General features: G+C 43.4%; 1 protein-coding gene across 1 annotated transcript; it reads right to left on the reverse strand.

Annotated features, from left to right (window-relative positions):
* LOC144642415 (uncharacterized) lies at positions 1-25,389 on the reverse strand. The gene is made up of 7 exons (XM_078501373.1): positions 25,270-25,389; positions 20,217-20,527; positions 19,446-19,633; positions 18,957-19,222; positions 809-1,019; positions 515-666; positions 1-167 (listed from the first exon to the last, which is right to left on the reverse strand). The coding sequence occupies exons 1-7, from the start codon at positions 25,387-25,389 to the stop codon at positions 36-38; spliced, it is 1,380 nt and encodes a 459-aa protein (XP_078357499.1). The 3' UTR covers positions 1-35.
* Between the last annotated feature and the right edge of the window lie 958 nt (positions 25,390-26,347).

Below are 26,347 nucleotides of genomic sequence, written 5' to 3' on the forward strand. Positions count from 1 at the left end.
ACACCAAGTCTGAGCTTTATTGAAATGAGAATGATCTACTCTGGTCGATTTCTTCCAAGTCGGTCATGCGCACTTGCAAACTGGTCACTGGCTATTGCTGACAAGGTAGAGATTTCCATTGCCAGTGCGAATGATGCAATGATTTCTGCAAGCCGATAAATGCCACCCTGAAAAGGTAAAATACAACGGATGGTCAAAATACGGATAACTAGTTTACCTACGACTGGATGCTGACCAGGTTGGAAAAACCGTAACCCCGGTAAAGTTAAAATAATTTTAATTTTAATTATTTTAGGTCGCTTTTTAGTCGACCAACAGATAGGGTTGGTGTTAACCATTTGCATCGCCACCAAAATTTTGTCACGTCTCCTCAAAGATGACTGAAAACAGTAGAAACGCGCTAATAGTAATAGCGGTTTTCCGAGCACAATCAATAACTAAAAATAAATTAGTGGAGGGCATTATAGTAGTGTGAAAAATATAACATATAAAAGTACATTAAAATAATCATTACCTTTCCGAAGCAGCCAATCATACTAAGAGATTCTTTGGCTGTTGGTGTCTGTGTTCCACCACCCACTGTTCCAATCACGAGCGTGGGTAGAACAAGACTGGCATATATTCCAGGCTCAGACTTTTCACTTGCAACTTTATTCAACGCATTGCCTAAAGTAAGAGTTAATGATCGATGATTCTTACAACAATTGTGAAGTAACGATCTAAGTTCGGTACGAATTCATGACCTTAAAGCACACCAAAACAAACTTGTAGACCACATAACCATTTCCGGTCAATCTGGTTTTCTTACCGGTTTCAGTTCCCACAACTTTTATTTCATTTTCCGCTGAGAACTCAAACACGGCCCAGGAATTTTCATGCACCGAGCCCAGGTCCTGCCCAGTAGCGGCTGATATGGCGGCGATTGTGTTACTGACCGCTATATTGATTCCGAATAAACCAGATCTCTGCGTGGCCAACTGAAATGCCCTGAAAAGCCTTGTCATTTTATGGGAATCGACCTAATAGGGGACAAGCAGTGACAAGTTAATTCGTTCAGCCAGGCCCTATAAGTAAGCTAATACAATAAGTACAGACCGGTTGCTGAAGGGTCGCCCCCAGCGAGTTTGGCTTCTCAAGATAGACGTTTATACTCAAATAACACTAAACGATTATAAAATACAACATAATTACAGCACCATGAGCTTGGGGGATGTCTTTTATTGATTCGGGGAGGAGTGAAACACGATCGCCCCTAAGAACGACTGCGTGGGAGGCTAGGATCTAGCGAGCGCTGCATCACCATAAAGTGTCCTCATTCAGTGGTTTTATTACTGCTATTTCAGTTTTGACACTCGAATAAAGGTTTTATTATTTTATTATTATTAGTATTATTATTATAAAGAAAATGCAGCTGAAATACAAGGAAATAATTTAAATGCGAGGTCGACAAATACATTTGTTTAATAGCTAACAACAATGTCAACCGCATCCTCGGATACCCAGGGGCAGTTAGTGGGGGCGACGTGCAGCTTATCGGGACAACGGGATTTTCGGGCGAAAGTTTACAACATAGAGCGTAACAGCCACTGGGCACTTTGTCTTACCGAACCAGTTCCAGAAGCGTTTGAACTTCTTCCTCCTGATTGGCCACAAAAATATTTTTGTGGCCAATCAGCGACGAGGACCGGCCAGGAGACTCTGATGTCTTCTTACACGAAGTTGTTTTCCTCATAGACTCGTCGTGGATGCTCTGCCCATCAATTGGATGCTATTACATGGAGAGTCTCAGAAAAAAATAAGCCTTAGACGACTGCCAGTTCTACACTGTTAGTTGCGCGCTTTTTAATAGTTATTCGAGTAAACAACAATTCTTATTATTTTTCTCGGTCGTTGCCCGACTTCTGGAACTTGCCACGGTGTGGGTACTTCACTGCACGGGCCACGCGTTAGCGAAGATATCGCTGTCGTCACCTATTGTTATTTTGTTGCCAGCTTGACAGTTAAAACAAAGGGTTTTTGTTTAATTTGTTGGATATTTAAATAACAAAAACAAAACTTATAAACAAGAGGTGCTCGCGTATAGCTTTAAAAACTTTTGGTTTCCTTGCGCTATGCTACATTTAACATATTTCCAGGCCTCGTTGTTTTGTTTTTGTTTTGCTTTTTTATCTGAGACCCACGTAGTATCATCCGATGGACGGGCTTAACAACCACGTCGAGTCTATGAGGAAAACAACTTCGTGTAAGAAGACGTCAGAGTCGTTCTTCTGGTCAACCTCGCTGATTGGCCACAAAAATATTTTTGTGGCCAATCAAGAGGAAGGAGTTCAATCGCTTCTGGAACTGGTTCGGTAAGACAAAGTGCCCAGGGGCTGTTACGCTCTATGTTGTAAACTTTCGCCCGAAAATCCCGTTGTCCCGATAAGCTGCCCGTCGCCCCCACTAACTGCCCCTGGGTCTCCGAGGATGTGTCAACCGTTACCTGATGCTATGTTTTAAAGAAAAGCCCAAAATTTCACAAATTTCTTAATTTCTATACTTCTAGCATCAAAGGCATTGCACTGTGACCGGCATAAATCTCCGGCATGAAGTTCATCGTTATACCATAAAATGAAATAAGTGGCTGTAAATTTGATCTCTCCTAATAAGTATAACAAAGTAACCCCACCCCCCCCCCCCCTTCTTTCAATCATCTCGAAATCAAGTGACATCCCAACCCCCACCCTCTGGATCCCCTTTCCCCCCTTGTGACTGTAGCCAGCCCAGTCTGCGCGCGGTCAAGATTCGCGCCATTTTCGGTCACGTGACCAGTTTGTTTAACTAGCGTGGTCTTACAGTTTGACTCAAGTTTATCGAAGGATTTATCGCTCGTTTAGCGTGTTTTCCGTCTCTTTCGCGGTCCCAAAGGCTGGACAAGGTTAGCTACGTTCTTTTACTTGTATCTTAGGTTTAGCTAAAACCCAGTACCCGATGACAGTTTCAGGACATAAAGGACGAAGGATAATCCGAATAAATTCATTGTGTCCAACAATTCAGACAACAAATGAGGATCTTGATAAATAGATTGTTATATTTCGGTATAAGCTATACCATCATCAGACTAATAAAATTAACATACAAGCTAGATCTTAAATACTGTGAGTGAGGAGACGGGAACAATAAGTTTACTCAGGAGAATAGATAGAGTTCTCTGCTGGATTTTAGTCCATTGTTCAGGGAAGGTGCTAGGCGTTTGATATAATAAGCCTCTTTGTATAGAAGAAGATTCCAGTTGTGATCACAGTCTAATACCGTTGTATTATCACGGACAACATCGGTGAAATATTCTTTGTCATTACTGATAGAAGGTGGAGCAATCTCAGTGTTTAAATTATCCGGTAAATTACACAAATCACGAATGAAAAGTAAATGGTTACACGTTCGTAGGTGTTTGTAAATTGCGCTCTCTTTGTCAGAGATTGCGTGTTCATGTGTTCGGACGAAAAGAGTTCTGTTCGTTTTGCCGATGTACGCTGATTGGTAGCCAGGGCATTTAAATTTGTAAACAACATGTGATTTATTCAGAAGTGGAACTCGATCTTTATTGTTCGTTTGTGCAGGTGTTATCGTGGACAGAATCTACAGCAAGAAACTAATCGAGAAATTTCTCAAGAAATTTCTCAAGAAATCCACGCTCCGTAAGTTAGTTCGTGACACCTGCACAAAAACTGCATTTTCCTGCAACAACCAGCTGTATGAGCAAATCGATGGTGTCAGCATGGGTGGCTCGCTAGGCCCAGTGTTAGCCAATATTATTATGACGGAGTTTGAAGAGACAATTGTCAAGCAACTCATTGATCGAGGACTTATCACCTTCTATTGTAGATACGTTGACGACACACTACTCTTAATAAAACATGACACAATCGACATCATTCTAGAACTTTTCCACAAGTTTGACAAGAACATCCGCTTTACTTATGATCTCTTTGAAAATACCACTCCGCACTTTCTGGATATCAACATTTTAACCAACGGCATCGGAATCTACCGTAAGGACACCTTTACAGGCCAATACACGAACTTTGATAGTTTCGTTCCATGGCGCCAGAAAATTTCTTGGATTAAAGCCCTAGTCAACCGCATCCACAGTATCTGTTCACCTAATATGCTTAAATCTGAACTAAAACGGCTCAAAACGATCATATCTTGGAACAACTTCCCCTCGCGCATTGCAAACGCGCTAATTCGACGGTTCTCTTACGATGCCCTGAATAAGATCCGTACAGCAGCGAACAAAGACAAGGAAGACTCCATAACCATCTGGCTTTCTGTCCCGTACATCGGAGACAAAACATCCCAGCTCTTAAGATCCTTCAAAAGAAAGCTTCGCAGATGTCTTACAAACTCTAACATCGAGATAAAAGTACGCGAGAAAACAACGAAACTATGTTTTTATACGAACAATAAAGATCGAGTTCCACTTCTGAATAAATCACATGTTGTTTACAAATTTAAATGCCCTGGCTGCCAATCAGCGTACATCGGCAAAACGGACAGAACTCTTTTCGTCCGAACACATGAACACGCAATCTCTGACAAAGAGAGCGCAATTTACAAACACCTACGAACGTGTAACCATTTACTTTTCATTCGTGATTTGTGTAATTTACCGGATAATTTAAACACTGAGATTGCTCCACCTTCTATCAGTAATGACAAAGAATATTTCACCTATGTTGTCCGTGATAATACAACGGTATTAGACTGTGATCACAACTGGAATCTTCTTCTATACAAAGAGGCTTATTATATCAAACGCCTAGCACCTTCCCTGAACAATGGACTAAAATCCAGCAGAGAACTCTATCTATTCTCCTGAGTAAACTTATTGTTCCCGTCTCCTCACTCACAGTATTTAAGATCTAGCTTGTATGTTAATTTTATTAGTCTGATGATGGTATAGCTTATACCGAAATATAACAATTTATTTATCAAGATCCTCATTTGTTGTCTGAATTGTTGGACACAATGAATTTATTCGGATTATCCTTCGTCCTTTAGGTTTAGCTAGTTTCGTAATATTTTGTATTTCGGACTTTATTTCGTTGTATGTTATGTCGCTCGCCCGTGTATTCGCTTCGGTTGTTTAGTGTTGTTATTATTTTACTTTATTTTAGTTTTACAGTTCCTGTTAGTTACCAGTAAAGACTTCCAGACAGATCAGCTATAACTACTTTGGTTCGTTTAACCTATGTCGGTAGTTACAGTAAAACTTGCTTGCACGAACTGAACTTCGAAGAATTCTTGAGTAGAATTTGGAAAATCCGGACGCGGATAGGGACTGTTGGATTAGAGTTTCGGATCGCTAGGTCAGATGGAATCGTTGGATACCCCTGGCCCCAGCTTAGTAATTGAAGATAATACAAATTCAGCATCGTTTATGCCGAAAAATAGTGAAGATGAGCTTGAAGAAGCCAAAGAAGATGTACCAGATCACATTGAAGACCCTGATGGGCTTGAAGAACCCAAAGAAACAGATTTGTTAGACCAAAATGAAGATAATGCCCGTCAGAAGAGTAAACGACCTCACACTTTGACCAAGAAGGGTCTGGAATACCAGTGCTTGATAAAAGAAAAGGATTTTCAAAGAGCTTTAAGAAGAATGAAGGACAAACTGCACAAACTTGATATGGATTGGATTGACATTTCAGACCCCCATATTCTCCGAAAGGAGAGATCAGACATAGAACAATTCAGGCAAGACTTGGATAGAGCTCAATCAGAATATGTATCATTGTTGACTGGAGATGAAATTCATCGTGTAGTGGAGCTATCAGCGTGTTTGAATAAGCAAGTAGTTGAACTGAGAATGAGAATTGGCGAGAAAATCTTCCAGCTGGAAAAAGAAGAATTGTGCTCCCGTACAAGTAAAAGGTCATCCTACTCGAAGAAGACAGCCTCGACTCGTGTCTCAAAGGGATCAGCCTCGTCCCAAGTTTCCCTTCTTAAAATGAAGGCTCTAACTGAACTAGCCAAAAGAGAAGTTGAAATGAAATTTGCACGAATAGAATCAGAAAAAAGGTTGGAAATGGAAAGAAAGAGGCACGAGATGGAAGAGATCCAAAAAATGAAGAGCTATGAGACTGCCAAGGCTGAAGTCGATGCCGTTACAAGGCTAGAAGATGAAGGAAAGGAAGAAAATCCCCTTAGATTGGCCTACATGGAAAGTTTCTTTCGAAACTGTTATTGAAAAAAGGTCAATGAGCTCCAATGAAAAAATCCTGTACCTGCTACAGTATCTATCAGGCCCACCTAAGAAGATTGTTGAAGGATACCAGTTTCTTAAAACAGATGACGCCTACACTGAAGCAAAGAAATCTCTTGAAAAGCGATTTGGTCACCCCTCTGTAGTCGCAGAAGCATTCCGAAGAAAACTGGAAAATTGGTTAAAGATTCCTCCAAGAGATGGGATTTCACTGAGAGAATTTGCAGACTTCCTAAAAACATGTGAGCTGGCTATGCAATAAGTAGAAGATCTTGAAACCCTCAACAAGCAACACGGCAACAAGCAGTTATTGAAGATCTTGCCAAACTGGGTACATCCTAAATGGGGAGTTAAGGTACGAGACTACCAGACAAAGTATGGAGAAAACAAGTTTCCCCCGTTCTCGGCGTTCGTTAAATTTGTTACTGAGATTGCCGAGGTACAATGCCTGCCTGTCCTTACGAACTTGGACTCAAACTTTTCAGTGAAAGAAGAGAAGAGGAGAAATTTTCAAAGAAGAACTGAAAATCGTAAAAGCAGACATGTAAATTCCCTGGCTACGCAAATTAAAGGCCCTTCTGATTCCATGAACGGAAAGAAGAAAGCGTGTTATTGGTTTGGAAATGCATCCCATGAGTTAGAAATGTGCCAAGAGTTTGTCAAGAAACCCATCAATGAAAGAACCCAGTTCATCATTAGAAAGGGACTTTGCTTTCGCTGCCTAGTTCATGGTCATATGGCAAAGGAGAACAAGTGCGAAAAACTACTTAGTTGCGTAAGATGTAAGCAGAAGCATCCAACCTGCCTGCATGACAACAGGAGAGCAGCTGAAAGTACAGATAGATCAAATAAAGCTACACCTGAAGCAGCAGTGAAATTTACAAATGCGGTTGATACAGAGAACTTGCAATGCAGTGAAAGTGATGCAACAGCGAACTGCACTAACATTTGCTCCATCAAAGGGCAACAGTTTGGTCAGGATCAAAGTTTAATCATCCCAGTATGGGTTTCCAGCGGCGAAAGGCCTCAAAATGATGTCCTGACTTATGCTCTTATTGATTCTCAATCCAATGCTACTACTACACCGAGAAGTTGAAACAAGCCTTAGAGGTCGACGGCGTAGCAAGTCACCTTCGTCTGTCAACAATGCATCAAGAAGATGAAGTAATTGAATGCAAGAAAGTTCAAGGTCTTAGTGTTACAGACTTAAAACGCCAGGTTCACATCCCCTTGCCAAAGGTCTACACAAGAGAGAGCATTCCTTACAAACCCCATCAAATTCCAAAGCCAGACGTTGCCATGCAGTGGGATCACCTAAAGTGTATTGCTGAAGAACTTATGCCATATAGAGAAGATGTACAGGTTGGAATATTGATTGGAACGAACTGCCCAAAGGCAATCAAACCGCGAGAAGTTATTCCTGGAGGAGATCACGACCCGTACGGCATAAAAACAGATCTTGGTTGGGGTATTGTTGGAAGAGTGTGCAAGTCAAATCCAGATGAAGACTTAGAGCAACTTACAGAAAGTTGGGCCAACAAGATTGTAATCAATGAAGATGCCACGTTTGCGATGGAGTCCCGAGCAAAGGAAATTGTAAATCCAGCTCAGATCAATGAGATGTTCGAAAGAGACTTCCACGAAAGAACAGAACTCAAAGGTTCATCAACCTTGTCAGTTGAAGGTCGCACCTTCCTGGAAATCTTAGATAAAGGGATCCACCAAAGAGAGGATGGGCATTACGAGATGCCGTTGCCATTGCGCTCTCTAGATGTTAAGTTGCCGAACAATCGATCGCAAGCATTGAGAAGGCTGTCTCAGTTGAAGGCACGATTTCAAAAAGATCCGAATTATCACAGAGACTATGTTAAATTCATGGAAGAGATGATTGAAAATTGCGCAGAAAAGGTTCCCTCTCAAGCCGAAACCGGTATCAACATTGGAGATGGCAAGATTAACTATGTCCCACACCACGGAGTCTACTATCCGAAGAAACCCAGCCAAATAAGAGTGGTTTTTGATTGTAGTGCAAAATACAAAGGCACATCCCTGAACAAGAACTTGCTCCAAGGGCCCGATCTGACAAACAATTTAGTGGGTGTACTCTGTCGATTCCGCCAGGAGGCTGTAGCTTTGACATGTGATGTACGAGGAATGTTTCACCAGTTCTTCGTAGACGAGACAGACCGAGATCTCCTCAGATTCTTTTGGTGGAAGCATGGAGATTTTAAGAATGAAGCAGAAGAGTATTGCATGAAAGTACACCTGTTTGGTGCTACTTCTTCACCTGGATGTGCAAATTTTGCTTTCAAAAGGGCCGCAGACGATGGCGAGAAAGAGTTTGGTTCAGAAGCCGCAGACTTCATGCGAAAGGATTTTTACGGCGACGATGGACTGAAGTCTTTAAAATGTGTTGACACTGCCACCAACCTTATTCAGAATTGTCAAGCCATGTGTGCAAGGGCAGGCCTGAGACTGCACAAGTTTAGCATCAACAAGAAAGAAGTTATTCAAGCTGTTCCCCCCGAAGATCGTGCCAAGGGATTACAGGAACTAGATCTGACGAGAGACCCTTTGCCAATAGAGCGAACTCTCGGCATTATGTGGTGCGCAGAGACTGACAGTTTACAATTCCGTATAGTCATTCAAGACCGCCCACTTACAAGAAGAGGCATCTTATCCACAGTTTGTTCGGTCTACGACCCCCTTGGGCTTGTAGCACCCCTAATCCTTACTGGCAAGCAGATATTACAAGACCTTTGTCGTGAAAATGCTGACTGGGATGACCCGATCAGTGATGAGCTAAGGTCAAGATGGGAACGATGGCGAAATGAGTTACGACTCCTTGAAGGTCTCAAGATACCAAGATGCTACAAACCTGAAGATTTTGGAGACATTAAGGCGGTCGAACTGCATCACTTCTCTTATGCAAGTCAAGCAGGCTATGGTCAGTGCAGCTACCTGCGCTTGTTGAATGAAAGCAATCAAGCCTATTGTTCCTTAGTTATGGGAAAAGCCCGCGTTGCTCCTCTGAAACCAGTGACCATCCCACGCCTAGAGTTGACGGCAGCCGTCGTATCAGTCAGAGTGAGTCAATGGCTTGTACCAGAGCTCGATTACGAAAACGTTAATGAGTTCTTTTGGACAGACAGCAAGGTAGTGATGGGCTACATAAGCAATGTGACCAGACGCTTTCACATTTTTGTAGCCAACCGCGTACAACAGATCCATGAGCATACAAAACCTCAACAATGGCAGTACATCAACACACACTCAAACCCTGCAGATGCTGCATCCCGAGGTCTTACGACCAAACAGCTCTTGAGTGATGATTCACAATGGCTTAGAGGCCCCAGCTTCCTGTGGAACTGTGGTCCTTATCGAGTCCAAGAAGAGAACACTCCAGAACCCTTAGATCCAAACGATCCAGAAGTCAAGGCGTCTACCCTCGTAACACAGAGCGACGAGAGCTATCCTAATTACTTTGAAACTGCCAGGTTGGATCGATTTTCCGACTGGTCTAGAGTGAGAAAAGCAGTAGCAGTGTGCTTGCGGTTTAAACATCTTCTAAGAGAGAAAAGATTCCAGAAAACTGCAGTGGCTCAAACCAGTACATCAGTGAAGAATAATGGCACAAGCTACCAACCTGTAGACATAGAAGAGATTGGTCAAGCTGAGATGGAAACAATTCGCTGCCTTCAGCTTGAACATTTCAAAGATGAAATCGAAGCGCTCTCCCTGCTGCAAGTGCATGGCGAATTCTCTGATAGACAGAAAGCCAAGCAAAGAAATTTCAACCTGAAGAAATGTAGCAGTCTTTATCGCCTAGATCCGTACTTAGACGTGAACGGTATCCTGCGTGTTGGTGGCCGACTGAGGAGGGCTCATATGCCCGAAGCTTCTAAGCATCCAATCATTTTACCAAGGCGATCACATGTTACAACCCTCATCCTACAGCACTGTCATGAAGCAATCAAGCATCAAGGTAGTGGAATGACCCACAACGAAGTACGACAACGTGGGTACTGGATCATTGGTGGCACGTCCGCTGTATCGAGTTTTATTTCAAAGTGTATCAAGTGCCGAAAGCTGCGTGGACCACTCGTGCAGCAAAAGTTAGCAGAACTCCCAGAAAATCGTGTAGATCCAGCCCCGCCATTTGCATACTGCGCAGTTGATTACTTTGGTCCATTTCTAATAAAGGATGGCCGCAAGGAGGTTAAAAGATACGGTGTAGTCTTCACGTGCATGGCGTCCCGTGCCATTCATCTCGAGTCTGCAAATACGCTAGACACCGACTCCTTCATTAATGCTGTGAGACGTTTTCAAGCCGAGCGTGGTCCAATCCGCCAGCTGAGGTCAGACCGTGGATCGAATTTCGTTGGCGCCCAGAGAGAATTGCAAGAAGCTCTGAACGAGATGGATGAAAACAAGGTACGCAGCACTTTGATTGAAGAGAATTGCGAATGGTTTTCATTCAAAATGAATCCACCCTCGGCAAGCCATATGGGAGGATCCTGGGAACCGCAAATAAGGACAGTCAGAAGTGTTCTCGCAGCACTGTTGGCAGAAAGTGGTCGTCAGTTGGACGATGAAAGCTTCTGTACGTTACTGAAAGAGATCCAGGCAGTAGTGAATTCCAGACCACTAGCCTTGAATGACATGTCTTCAGTTGATTCGCCGGAGCCGCTGACTCCAAATCACTTACTGACCATGAAAAGCAAGGTTCTAATGTCACCTCCAGGCATCTTTCAAAGAGAAGATATCTACCTTCGCAGAAGATGGAGAAGAGTTCAGCACCTGACGAATGCATTTTGGGAAAGATGGAGAAAGGAGTTCCTTAGTACACTTCAACTTCGCAAGAAGTGGATCACACCCAAACGCAACATGGCAGTGAATGATGTCGTCTTGATGAAGGACGAAAATGCCCCAAGAAATGCTTGGCGTTTAGCAAGAGTTAAAGAAGTATTCCCAAGCAAGGATGGCCTAGTGAGAAAGGTTAAACTCGCCATGGCTGCTCGCAGTCTTGACAAGAATGGAAAGAGAATCGAGGCAGTACAGTTTCTTGATCGACCTGTCCATAAGCTTGTTCTTATCCAGGAAGGAAACCGGGAATTCCCCGACGAGGAGCCAGAGGAGCCACAAGTTAAGACAAGTACTGACTGAAGGAGCGGTATAGACGGAAGGAGCAGTACTAATCATAGGAACATTACTTACTGAAAAAGCAGTTTATTAATGTAGACCTGGAACTGTTATCTAGAAACTGCGAACTGATAGTTGATTTTGTTTCGCCGAATTATTATTTGAGTTTTGAGAATCGTTAGAACATTTGACTTTGTAAGGACAGTGGATTCCCACTGTGGGGAGCCATGTGACTGTAGCCAGCCCAGTCTGCGCGCGGTCAAGATTCGCGCCATTTTCGGTCACGTGACCAGTTTGTTTAACTAGCGTGGTCTTACAGTTTGACTCAAGTTTATCGAAGGATTTATCGCTCGTTTAGCGTGTTTTCCGTCCCTTTCGCGGTCCCAAAGGCTAGACAAGGTTAGCTACGTTCTTTTACTTGTATCTTAGCTAGGTTTAGCTAGTTTCGTAATATTTTGTATTTCGGACTTTATTTCGTTGTATGTTATGTCGCTCGCCCGTGTATTCGCTTCGGTTGTTTAGTGTTGTTATTATTTTACTTTATTTTAGTTTTACGGTTCCTGTTAGTTACCAGTAAAGACTTCCAGACAGATCAGCTATAACTACTTTGGTTCGTTTAACCTATGTCGGTAGTTACAGTAAAACTTGCTTGCACGAACTGAACTTCGAAGAATTCTTGAGTAGAATTTGGAAAATCCGGACGCGGATAGGGACTGTTGGATTAGAGTTTCGGATCGCTAGGTCAGATGGAATCGTTGGATACCCCTGGCCCCAGCTTAGTAATTGAAGATAATACAAATTCAGCATCGTTTATGCCGAAAAATAGTGAAGATGAGCTTGAAGAAGCCAAAGAAGATGTACCAGATCACATTGAAGACCCTGATGGGCTTGAAGAACCCAAAGAAACAGATTTGTTAGACCAAAATGAAGATAATGCCCGTCAGAAGAGTAAACGACCTCACACTTTGACCAAGAAGGGTCTGGAATACCAGTGCTTGATAAAAGAAAAGGATTTTCAAAGAGCTTTAAGAAGAATGAAGGACAAACTGCACAAACTTGATATGGATTGGATTGACATTTCAGACCCCCATATTCTCCGAAAGGAGAGATCAGACATAGAACAATTCAGGCAAGACTTGGATAGAGCTCAATCAGAATATGTATCATTGTTGACTGGAGATGAAATTCATCGTGTAGTGGAGCTATCAGCGTGTTTGAATAAGCAAGTAGTTGAACTGAGAATGAGAATTGGCGAGAAAATCTTCCAGCTGGAAAAAGAAGAATTGTGCTCCCGTACAAGTAAAAGGTCATCCTACTCGAAGAAGACAGCCTCGACTCGTGTCTCAAAGGGATCAGCCTCGTCCCAAGTTTCCCTTCTTAAAATGAAGGCTCTAACTGAACTAGCCAAAAGAGAAGTTGAAATGAAATTTGCACGAATAGAATCAGAAAAAAGGTTGGAAATGGAAAGAAAGAGGCACGAGATGGAAGAGATCCAAAAAATGAAGAGCTATGAGACTGCCAAGGCTGAAGTCGATGCCGTTACAAGGCTAGAAGATGAAGGAAAGGAAGAAAATCCCCTTAGATTGGCCTACATGGAAAGTTTCTTTCGAAACTGTTATTGAAAAAAGGTCAATGAGCTCCAATGAAAAAATCCTGTACCTGCTACAGTATCTATCAGGCCCACCTAAGAAGATTGTTGAAGGATACCAGTTTCTTAAAACAGATGACGCCTACACTGAAGCAAAGAAATCTCTTGAAAAGCGATTTGGTCACCCCTCTGTAGTCGCAGAAGCATTCCGAAGAAAACTGGAAAATTGGTTAAAGATTCCTCCAAGAGATGGGATTTCACTGAGAGAATTTGCAGACTTCCTAAAAACATGTGAGCTGGCTATGCAATAAGTAGAAGATCTTGAAACCCTCAACAAGCAACACGGCAACAAGCAGTTATTGAAGATCTTGCCAAACTGGGTACATCCTAAATGGGGAGTTAAGGTACGAGACTACCAGACAAAGTATGGAGAAAACAAGTTTCCCCCGTTCTCGGCGTTCGTTAAATTTGTTACTGAGATTGCCGAGGTACAATGCCTGCCTGTCCTTACGAACTTGGACTCAAACTTTTCAGTGAAAGAAGAGAAGAGGAGAAATTTTCAAAGAAGAACTGAAAATCGTAAAAGCAGACATGTAAATTCCCTGGCTACGCAAATTAAAGGCCCTTCTGATTCCATGAACGGAAAGAAGAAAGCGTGTTATTGGTTTGGAAATGCATCCCATGAGTTAGAAATGTGCCAAGAGTTTGTCAAGAAACCCATCAATGAAAGAACCCAGTTCATCATTAGAAAGGGACTTTGCTTTCGCTGCCTAGTTCATGGTCATATGGCAAAGGAGAACAAGTGCGAAAAACTACTTAGTTGCGTAAGATGTAAGCAGAAGCATCCAACCTGCCTGCATGACAACAGGAGAGCAGCTGAAAGTACAGATAGATCAAATAAAGCTACACCTGAAGCAGCAGTGAAATTTACAAATGCGGTTGATACAGAGAACTTGCAATGCAGTGAAAGTGATGCAACAGCGAACTGCACTAACATTTGCTCCATCAAAGGGCAACAGTTTGGTCAGGATCAAAGTTTAATCATCCCAGTATGGGTTTCCAGCGGCGAAAGGCCTCAAAATGATGTCCTGACTTATGCTCTTATTGATTCTCAATCCAATGCTACTACTACACCGAGAAGTTGAAACAAGCCTTAGAGGTCGACGGCGTAGCAAGTCACCTTCGTCTGTCAACAATGCATCAAGAAGATGAAGTAATTGAATGCAAGAAAGTTCAAGGTCTTAGTGTTACAGACTTAAAACGCCAGGTTCACATCCCCTTGCCAAAGGTCTACACAAGAGAGAGCATTCCTTACAAACCCCATCAAATTCCAAAGCCAGACGTTGCCATGCAGTGGGATCACCTAAAGTGTATTGCTGAAGAACTTATGCCATATAGAGAAGATGTACAGGTTGGAATATTGATTGGAACGAACTGCCCAAAGGCAATCAAACCGCGAGAAGTTATTCCTGGAGGAGATCACGACCCGTACGGCATAAAAACAGATCTTGGTTGGGGTATTGTTGGAAGAGTGTGCAAGTCAAATCCAGATGAAGACTTAGAGCAACTTACAGAAAGTTGGGCCAACAAGATTGTAATCAATGAAGATGCCACGTTTGCGATGGAGTCCCGAGCAAAGGAAATTGTAAATCCAGCTCAGATCAATGAGATGTTCGAAAGAGACTTCCACGAAAGAACAGAACTCAAAGGTTCATCAACCTTGTCAGTTGAAGGTCGCACCTTCCTGGAAATCTTAGATAAAGGGATCCACCAAAGAGAGGATGGGCATTACGAGATGCCGTTGCCATTGCGCTCTCTAGATGTTAAGTTGCCGAACAATCGATCGCAAGCATTGAGAAGGCTGTCTCAGTTGAAGGCACGATTTCAAAAAGATCCGAATTATCACAGAGACTATGTTAAATTCATGGAAGAGATGATTGAAAATTGCGCAGAAAAGGTTCCCTCTCAAGCCGAAACCGGTATCAACATTGGAGATGGCAAGATTAACTATGTCCCACACCACGGAGTCTACTATCCGAAGAAACCCAGCCAAATAAGAGTGGTTTTTGATTGTAGTGCAAAATACAAAGGCACATCCCTGAACAAGAACTTGCTCCAAGGGCCCGATCTGACAAACAATTTAGTGGGTGTACTCTGTCGATTCCGCCAGGAGGCTGTAGCTTTGACATGTGATGTACGAGGAATGTTTCACCAGTTCTTCGTAGACGAGACAGACCGAGATCTCCTCAGATTCTTTTGGTGGAAGCATGGAGATTTTAAGAATGAAGCAGAAGAGTATTGCATGAAAGTACACCTGTTTGGTGCTACTTCTTCACCTGGATGTGCAAATTTTGCTTTCAAAAGGGCCGCAGACGATGGCGAGAAAGAGTTTGGTTCAGAAGCCGCAGACTTCATGCGAAAGGATTTTTACGGCGACGATGGACTGAAGTCTTTAAAATGTGTTGACACTGCCACCAACCTTATTCAGAATTGTCAAGCCATGTGTGCAAGGGCAGGCCTGAGACTGCACAAGTTTAGCATCAACAAGAAAGAAGTTATTCAAGCTGTTCCCCCCGAAGATCGTGCCAAGGGATTACAGGAACTAGATCTGACGAGAGACCCTTTGCCAATAGAGCGAACTCTCGGCATTATGTGGTGCGCAGAGACTGACAGTTTACAATTCCGTATAGTCATTCAAGACCGCCCACTTACAAGAAGAGGCATCTTATCCACAGTTTGTTCGGTCTACGACCCCCTTGGGCTTGTAGCACCCCTAATCCTTACTGGCAAGCAGATATTACAAGACCTTTGTCGTGAAAATGCTGACTGGGATGACCCGATCAGTGATGAGCTAAGGTCAAGATGGGAACGATGGCGAAATGAGTTACGACTCCTTGAAGGTCTCAAGATACCAAGATGCTACAAACCTGAAGATTTTGGAGACATTAAGGCGGTCGAACTGCATCACTTCTCTTATGCAAGTCAAGCAGGCTATGGTCAGTGCAGCTACCTGCGCTTGTTAAATGAAAGCAATCAAGCCTATTGTTCCTTAGTTATGGGAAAAGCCCGCGTTGCTCCTCTGAAACCAGTGACCATCCCACGCCTAGAGTTGACGGCAGCCGTCGTATCAGTCAGAGTGAGTCAATGGCTTGTACCAGAGCTCGATTACGAAAACGTTAATGAGTTCTTTTGGACAGACAGCAAGGTAGTGATGGGCTACATAAGCAATGTGACCAGACGCTTTCACATTTTTGTAGCCAACCGCGTACAACAGATCCATGAGCATACAAAACCTCAACAATGGCAGTACATCAACACACACTCAAACCCTGCAGATGCTGCATCCCGAGGTCTTACGACCAAACAGCTCTTGAGTGATGATTCACAATGGCTTAGAGGCCCCAGCTTCCTGTGGAACTGTGGTCCTTATCGAGTCCAAGAAGAGAACACTCCAGAACCCTTAGATCCAAACGATCCAGAAGTCAAGGCGTCTACCCTCGTAACACAGAGCGACGAGAGCTATCCTAATTACTTTGAAACTGCCAGGTTGGATCGATTTTCCGACTGGTCTAGAGTGAGAAAAGCAGTAGCAGTGTGCTTGCGGTTTAAACATCTTCTAAGAGAGAAAAGATTCCAGAAAACTGCAGTGGCTCAAACCAGTACATCAGTGAAGAATAATGGCACAAGCTACCAACCTGTAGACATAGAAGAGATTGGTCAAGCTGAGATGGAAACAATTCGCTGCCTTCAGCTTGAACATTTCAAAGATGAAATCGAAGCGCTCTCCCTGCTGCAAGTGCATGGCGAATTCTCTGATAGACAGAAAGCCAAGCAAAGAAATTTCAACCTGAAGAAATGTAGCAGTCTTTATCGCCTAGATCCGTACTTAGACGTGAACGGTATCCTGCGTGTTGGTGGCCGACTGAGGAGGGCTCATATGCCCGAAGCTTCTAAGCATCCAATCATTTTACCAAGGCGATCACATGTTACAACCCTCATCCTACAGCACTGTCATGAAGCAATCAAGCATCAAGGTAGTGGAATGACCCACAACGAAGTACGACAACGTGGGTACTGGATCATTGGTGGCACGTCCGCTGTATCGAGTTTTATTTCAAAGTGTATCAAGTGCCGAAAGCTGCGTGGACCACTCGTGCAGCAAAAGTTAGCAGAACTCCCAGAAAATCGTGTAGATCCAGCCCCGCCATTTGCATACTGCGCAGTTGATTACTTTGGTCCATTTCTAATAAAGGATGGCCGCAAGGAGGTTAAAAGATACGGTGTAGTCTTCACGTGCATGGCGTCCCGTGCCATTCATCTCGAGTCTGCAAATACGCTAGACACCGACTCCTTCATTAATGCTGTGAGACGTTTTCAAGCCGAGCGTGGTCCAATCCGCCAGCTGAGGTCAGACCGTGGATCGAATTTCGTTGGCGCCCAGAGAGAATTGCAAGAAGCTCTGAACGAGATGGATGAAAACAAGGTACGCAGCACTTTGATTGAAGAGAATTGCGAATGGTTTTCATTCAAAATGAATCCACCCTCGGCAAGCCATATGGGAGGATCCTGGGAACCGCAAATAAGGACAGTCAGAAGTGTTCTCGCAGCACTGTTGGCAGAAAGTGGTCGTCAGTTGGACGATGAAAGCTTCTGTACGTTACTGAAAGAGATCCAGGCAGTAGTGAATTCCAGACCACTAGCCTTGAATGACATGTCTTCAGTTGATTCGCCGGAGCCGCTGACTCCAAATCACTTACTGACCATGAAAAGCAAGGTTCTAATGTCACCTCCAGGCATCTTTCAAAGAGAAGATATCTACCTTCGCAGAAGATGGAGAAGAGTTCAGCACCTGACGAATGCATTTTGGGAAAGATGGAGAAAGGAGTTCCTTAGTACACTTCAACTTCGCAAGAAGTGGATCACACCCAAACGCAACATGGCAGTGAATGATGTCGTCTTGATGAAGGACGAAAATGCCCCAAGAAATGCTTGGCGTTTAGCAAGAGTTAAAGAAGTATTCCCAAGCAAGGATGGCCTAGTGAGAAAGGTTAAACTCGCCATGGCTGCTCGCAGTCTTGACAAGAATGGAAAGAGAATCGAGGCAGTACAGTTTCTTGATCGACCTGTCCATAAGCTTGTTCTTATCCAGGAAGGAAACCGGGAATTCCCCGACGAGGAGCCAGAGGAGCCACAAGTTAAGACAAGTACTGACTGAAGGAGCGGTATAGACGGAAGGAGCAGTACTAATCATAGGAACATTACTTACTGAAAAAGCAGTTTATTAATGTAGACCTGGAACTGTTATCTAGAAACTGCGAACTGATAGTTGATTTTGTTTCGCCGAATTATTATTTGAGTTTTGAGAATCGTTAGAACATTTGACTTTGTAAGGACAGTGGATTCCCACTGTGGGGAGCCATGTGACTGTAGCCAGCCCAGTCTGCGCGCGGTCAAGATTCGCGCCATTTTCGGTCACGTGACCAGTTTGTTTAACTAGCGTGGTCTTACAGTTTGACTCAAGTTTATCGAAGGATTTATCGCTCGTTTAGCGTGTTTTCCGTCCCTTTCGCGGTCCCAAAGGCTAGACAAGGTTAGCTACGTTCTTTTACTTGTATCTTAGCTAGGTTTAGCTAGTTTCGTAATATTTTGTATTTCGGACTTTATTTCGTTGTATGTTATGTCGCTCGCCCGTGTATTCGCTTCGGTTGTTTAGTGTTGTTATTATTTTACTTTATTTTAGTTTTACGGTTCCTGTTAGTTACCAGTAAAGACTTCCAGACAGATCAGCTATAACTACTTTGGTTCATTTAACCTATGTCGGTAGTTACACCCCTCCCCTCCCCCATCGGGCCATGCGATAAATAATGTCCCTAAAAACACTTCTACTATAAACAGTGTCAGGACCCCGTATATGAACTGAAATTGAACATACACCCTTGTGTAAACGTTGTAAAATATAATCTCTCAGTTATTACTAACCTTCAGCACACTTTTCAATGTAGACTCAGAAATATAAGTTTCGGCCTGAACCTCAATTCCACGACCCGTTATGTAGTTTTTAGGAAGTGCACTTTTATCACCACTCAACTTTGTTTCAACGAAATATTCCCGGATGTTGATATCAGGACGCTCCTGGGCTATTTTCTCCATTGCCCACTTACAAGCGTGCCACGTGGTAACAGTGACACCATTTTGCCCAGCGGCATCAGCAGAGTCGTAAACAAATTCCATCAGAAGATTACGACCTAAAATATAGTTACTCTATTTCACATTATTTTTTTTAACATTGTTTGATACGACCATAAAATGTAAGGAAATCATCAACCACTGAAGCCCCTGCTGTAGTCTTACCGACAAATTCCCCTAACCCAAACCGTGTTTTACACGTACATTTTCGCAACTAGCAGTAAAAGAGATATGTAGGATAAAGTAATTAAGAGCAAGGAAATGTGAAGGGTGAAGCAATACCAATAAACCAGGGTTCCAGTGATTGAAGCTTGCAGTGCTGGCTGACCTCGCTTGCTTTTGTTTTCAGCTCGTCCAAATGAGCAATGAGCCACTCAGAAAGTTGGTGAGCTTGGTGCATGGAATCAGTGACGAAATGTGGTACTCTCGTGATCCGGCGCTTTATAACACGTGCTGTGATACCTCCACATCTGAAATAAACAGTAATGGAAAGTAAAAGATTTCAATAAAACTGACGACATTATACTTACCTAAGCCCATCGCTCCAGGTGGAGCATAGGCCATTGACAACACCTCGCCCGCGAGCTCGACCTTGGGCTTTTCGCACAGCTTCCTGCCAGGTGTAAGCCATTATCTTAAGCTCTGCATCCGTGTCGCGTCGCAAGCTGTTTTTGGGTCGACCTCTCCTTCACTTCCCCTGGGGGTTACCGACCTTTAAAATTCACGATTGTGAAATCGCAGTAACTGAACTGGATTTTCTAATTCAATGAAGGTCTTCAGTCGCCGAGCGGGTTCTGCTGCACGAAAAAATATGCCGAACGAGATATGCGTTTTTTCTAGAGCTCGATGGAAAAGAGAGAGAGAGGTTAATTCTAATTTTGTGATGCGAGTCCCTTCCTTGCACAAAATTGTCAATGACACTAGGTTTGGTGCAGGTGTTTTTAATACCATATCGCCCCCTTGCTCAGACTCACTCGTTTGCGATGTGATATCAGCAACTCGTGAACAAAAACGATATCAGGCTCTTGCCATGTAATAATCGTTATTTATTACCTGGTGATAGCAGTAGCACCTCGAGAAACAGAGGCGACAAGAGCACCTTCTGTTGTGGCAAAAGGACAAACAATTAGTTCATCCTGCACATAATCTCCCTTGATAAGCAGCGGGCCAGCTGCGCCCAGCGGAATCTTAGCCAATCCTATTGGGTTTTCTATATTTCCTGTTAGATTTTCAGTGGAATATCCCTGGGAAGTACGAGGATCCCACCATTGTCCAACGTTTGAGAGGGAAGCGGAGGTGAATTTTTCAACCCATTTTCTCCTGCTTTCGCAGTCTTCCAGTTGGTAGCTTCCTCTGTGCGGAACCTTGAAAGAAAAATGAAAATGAACTGAGCCGAGCTCAGTTTCCAGCAAAAATGTCGCTGGAAATTGTTATGCTTTCGAGGGGAGAAACTAGGAATACAGCAACAACAACACACAAGATGGCGGAACTCAAACTGTATTAAAGCACGTGTACAAGATCGCGGGCTCATATCCAGGCAATACATAATATGGTTAATATAGTATGACGTAATGAACCATAACACCCCTCCACTGAGATATGTTGTACACAAGTAACATTGGAAAAAAAAGAAATAAAGATTTAAGACAGTCCTTATGAGGCTTCCTGATTTTACAAATAACATAGCTGCATGTCAGACTCAGTTCAAAACAACTAAACAAAGTTTCTTGAGCAATGTCACCTCTTACTTAACAAAACGACGCAAAGGTTTCTTTGACTTAAGTAACATTGTCACATCTGTTCAATTAGTCTCTGCGGGGGTTTAACAACACGTGTGGACCTCCGCAGTTCGGGGGTGACAGGAACTATGGGTGGTGGCTCTGCTGGCTCTGCTGGTGGCTCTGCTGGTTCTGCTGGTGGCTCTGCTGGTTCAGTGGCGGGATTGTTCTGAAGAACGTCATCCACATGGCGTCTCCAAATTCGGCCATCATCTAGTTGGACTTGATAAGAATATGGGGAACTGTGCTTTAACACTGTACCCGACTGCCATTTCTGCTTTGATAAGTGATCACGTGTCAGAACAGTGTCGCCCACAGACAGTTCTCTAAACTTGGCATGTCTGTCATGGTAGAACTTCATCTTGCGTTGCTGTGTGGCCACGTGACTACTGAGGTCTGGCTTAGTGAGTGACAGCCTTGTTCGTAGCTCTCGCTGCAAGAATAGCTTGGATGGTGAAGTTCCAGTAGTGGCGTGTGGAGTACTGCGATAAGAGAGAGGGAAGTTCTGTATCCCTTGCTGTATAGAGCGGGCAGGATCTGAGGCTAATGAATCCAAGGCGTGCTTGAAGGTCTGAACAAATCTCTCTGCTAATCCATTGGAGGATGGGTGATAAGGGGAGACGAGTACTCGCTGAACACCGTTCTGCTGCAGGAATTCTTCATTTTCAACGGATGAAAAGGGTGGACCGTTGTCGCTGACAACTTGAGTTGGAAGCCCGTATCTTGCGAAGATGCTGCGCAGGGCATTGGCTGTGCTTTCTGCAGTGGTGGTTTTCATAGGACCAATTACTTCAGGCCATTTAGAGTGTGCATCCACCACGATGAGATAATGATTGGATTGATGAGTAGCAAAATCAATGTGTATGCGGTGCCATGGAGCGGTGGGCCATGACCACGGAGATAGTGGTGCAACTGGGGGAGCTTTCCTGGTCTTACTGCACTGTTGGCATCTGCGAGCGGTCTCCTCAATGTCGCTGTCTATTCCTGGCCACCATACATGACTGCGGGCTGTTGCCTTCATGCGTGCGATTCCAGGATGTGCTCTGTGTAACTCATTCAGGATGGGTTGTCGTAAGGTAGGTGGTACAATGGTTCGCATACCCCACATAAGACAGCCTTGCTCAAAGGAGAGCTCATGTCGGCGAAGGAAGTATGGTTTGAGGTTAGGGTCGGTGCAGAAGTTGTTAGGCCAACCATGCTGTGTCAGAGACAAGGCCCTTGCGGTGGTTGGGTTCCTTGCAGTCTCTCTAGCAATATCTGTAGCCGAGACCGGGTGCTTGTTTAACTGCTGGCTGGCTACATGGAATATTTCCTCTTCGACGCTTGCATCCTTCTTGTAACTAAGCGGGAGCCTTGATAGAGCATCAGCATTAGCTACTTCGGCAGAGGGCTTGAACTCGATCTCGTAGTGGTATGAGGATAGGAGGAGTGACCATCGCTGAAGCCTTGCTGCTGCCAACACTGGTGTAGCAGAGTCCGGTGCAAAGATCTTCAGCAGGGGTTTGTGATCAGTTCGAAGTACGAACTTGCGACCGAAGAGATACATGTAATACTTGGTGACTCCAAAGATGATAACGAGACCCTCTTTCTCGATTTGGCTGTAATTCTTTTCTGAAGAATTCAACGATCTTGATGCATATGCAATTGGTTTCTCGTCTCCGTTCGGGAAGCGGTGGAGAATGACAGCACCAATGCCATATTGGCTAGCATCGCATTCCAGGACCACTGGTAAGTGGGGTCATAATGAACCAAGACGTTTGAAGATGTTAGTGAATGCTTTGCTTTATTAAAGGCTTCCTCGCACTGAGGGGACCAGGTGAATTCTTGATTCCTCTGAAGTAGCTGATTGAGAGGTTGGAGAATGGAACTAAGGTTGCGAATGAATTTGCCATGGTAATTAACCATACCGAGGAAGGCTCTTAGCTGAGTGGTATTCTCGGGGCGAGGTGCCTGCTTGATGGCTTCTATCTTGTCTTCAGTTGGAGAGATACCTTCCGCGGAGATGATACAGCCCATGTACGTGACTGACTTCTGCATGAACTTACACTTGTTGAGCTGCAGTCTCAGTCCATAGTCATCCAGGCGTTTGAGAACAAGGTTCAAGTTCATGATGTGTTGATCATCATCCTTCCCTGTGATAAGGATGTCATCTTGAATACTTGCTACATGCTCAAGACCTTGGAGGATGATGTCCATGCGCTGAAAAATAGCGGGGGAAGAAGCAATACCAAAGGGCAACCTTTTGTAGCGATAGAGACCCCGATGGGTATTGATGGTGACATACTGCTGACTATCCGGGTTCAATGGTAACTGTTGGTATGCGCTCTTCAGATCCAATTTGTTGAACCGCTTACCTCCACGCAATTTGACGAAAACATCCTCAGGTAGTGGAATTGGATACCGTGGAACATTTAGTTGTGGGTTGACAGTGACAGCATAATCACCACATGACCGTGTGGTGCCGTCTGCCTTTGGAACGTGAACCATAGGCGTGGCCCAATCGCTGAACTCTACCTTTTCCACAATGCCTTCGGATTCCAGGCGGTTGTACTCTGCTTCCACTGCTTCTTGGAGGGCGTAAGGTACTGGGCGTGCCTTGCAAAATTTTGGCTGAGCATCTTGCTTCATTTCCAGCTTGGCAGTGATACCCTTGATTGTTCCCAAGCCAGGCTGAAACACATTGGGGTGGGACTGAATTGTAGCGTGCAATTTCGACCTCACAGCTTGTGACAGGTCAGAGTCGGAGACACGGATGCTGCATATTTTCTTCCAGTCGAGTTTCACTTGGGTCAGCCAATCTCTACCGAAAAGAGACGGTCCAGAACCTTCCACGACTAGCAGTGGCAAGGTTGCACTCTGACCTTGGTACTTGAGGTGCACATGAAATTGGCCAGTGACCTGGACTGGGTGACCAGTGTAGGTGTGTAGGCGAGTGCTGGAAGGTTTGAGAGGAGTTCCCTTGAAATGCTTATTGAATGTCTCTTGCGAAATGATAGAGACTCCAGCCCCGGTTTCTAATTCCATGAGGAGGTTAACTCCATTGAGCTGAACTGGAAGTTCAATTCCATTTTTCTCTGTACAGAGGTTGTACAATGAGAATGAAAATGGATCCGTTGAACCAGAGGCAGACGTGCCCTGGGGCGGCTCTGGCTCTTCAACCTTGTGAACCTTCTTAGATGTGCTTTTGCATGCCTCAGCAATGTGACCAGATCGTCCACAGCAATGACAAGTATACTGCCTGTACTTACACTGCGATCGTGGATGACCAGTTTTTCCACAGCTCAAACATGCTGAAGTGCTGTTGTGTGAGTGTTTTGGAGGAGAATCTGATTTGCCTTGGCCCTTGCCAGGAGGCTTTGGATGTTTAGGTGGACGGAAATTTCGGCGGTTTCCTTTTCCGAGTTAATTTACTGGAGTCGAGCCGTCGTGAGAGAACGCAGCGACATCTTTCTCAGCAGCTTCGTAGCTGAGGGCGTTCTTCACTGCTTCATCAAAATTGTGTTCCTCTGTTAGGAGTTTCTTTTGAATCTCTTTGCTTTGAAGTCCACAGACGAGTCGATCGCGCAAGGCCTCGTTGAGGTGAGCGCCGAACTGACATGTGGCCGCCAGATGTTTTAGGTTGGCTGCGAACGAAGACACGCTTTCTCCCTCGCGTTGAATGCAGTTGTGAAATCTGTAGCGCTCAGCAATAACCAGTTTTTTTGGTGCGAAGTGGTCCTGCAGGATAGTTGCAAGTTGAGCGTACGTTTTCTGTGAAGGAGTTGACGGAGAGCAAAGGTCCGAAAGGACATCGTAGGCCTTGGCGCCTATAACAGAAATAAGTGTTGCTCGGCGTTTGTGCCTGTCTGACGAATCTGCTGGAACACCATTCGCGACAAAATACTGCTCCAGTCGCTCCAAATAGCGATTGATGTTCGTCGAGTCTGGATCAAACTCCTCTATTTTGCCTAGGCTCGGCATTATCCGGTCCTCGTCGCCAGAATGTTATGTTTTCGAGGGGAGAAACTAGGAATACAGCAACAACAACACACAAGATGGCGGAATATGGTTAATATAGTATGACGTAATGAACCATAACAGAAATGAACTCCTGTAGAGAGAATCCATAGAGGCTTTGAAAGAGGTCTAGCCTCTGATGCCTCAGACAGTTTGCTTTATGTTTTTTTCGCGGAACATATAATAATTTTAATTTCCGACAAGTAGGAATGGAGATTAAAAAATTACCGCACCTCATTGTAATGCAATACAATAGTAAAACTTTTCTTGTTTTTTTTTCCATTGGGCTTTGCAAAAATATTTTTCAATTACAAATATATTTATCAATGTACCTGAATTGTTTGTCTTGAATTGTGTCCAAAGATATCTTCGCTAAAATATCTTCTCGCTAAAGCGACATTTTTGCTGATTAAACAGCGGTTATATGATCTTTTAATTCCCGGAATCCCCATCGATCTTAGCATCCTTGTAACAACTTAAGAGTAAATGAGAGAAATCAGTCAATCAATCAATAGCTGGTTTTCACTGTCACGCCACCATAAAGTAAAATCAAAACCACTGAGTAAAATAGTCGAGAATTTGACATGTTATTAATAGAAGGTTATAGCTATTCTACAAAGTTGATCATGTGTTGAATAGACTTACCACTTTCATTTCATAAGATAAAAAGTAGGGGTAACCACGCGTTTTTATAAGTTACATGATTTGCTTTCAAATTCTTATTTTCCGTTCGTAATTTTCAAGTGCAAGTGAAAAAAAAAATTTGGCATAAATATATTACTAACAGAAAAATAGACAAAAAACAGGTAAGAATGCCATGAACGCTTAAATTTGTTAAAATATGTCAAAGATCAGTGATCAAATATTTATGTCGTAAGACAGACATCTCAATCTGCTTTAAGAATGACATTTTTTTCAAATGTACACGGAGGTATTATATGTTGTATACAGCCAACAAACCCAAAAAAGCATCAACTTCGAAGCGGTGTTCACTTTTGGCAGGTTGAAAAGACAGAGTGTTTCAATGTTTGGCACTTAAAAACAGTGCGATTCAATTCGCGCAAATTATTTGCTTAGATCAGTTCTTTCTATTTACATGTTAATAAGCCTTAGGTTATTGCTTTATTGTTTCATTGTTTTATGTCCTTTTCAACTGCAAAATATTTAATCACGTATCTTTGACATATTTTATCACATTTTAGCGTTCGTGAAATTCTTACCTGTTTTTAGCTATATTGAATTCAATTGTTAATAATATTGTTAATAATATTGCTATATTGAATTTAATTGTTAATAATATATTTATGCTAATTTTTGTATTTTTACTCGCATTTTACACGGAGAGATCGAAAAGTCTTGACTTTTTATCATTAATCTTTTCCCTCATAGTCATAGTCTAGGCTCAAATAC

This window comes from Oculina patagonica, chromosome 2 (assembly GCF_052425735.1).
Source record: "Oculina patagonica isolate OP01 chromosome 2, crgOcupat, whole genome shotgun sequence".
NCBI classification, from domain to species: Eukaryota; Metazoa; Cnidaria; class Anthozoa; order Scleractinia; family Oculinidae; genus Oculina; species Oculina patagonica.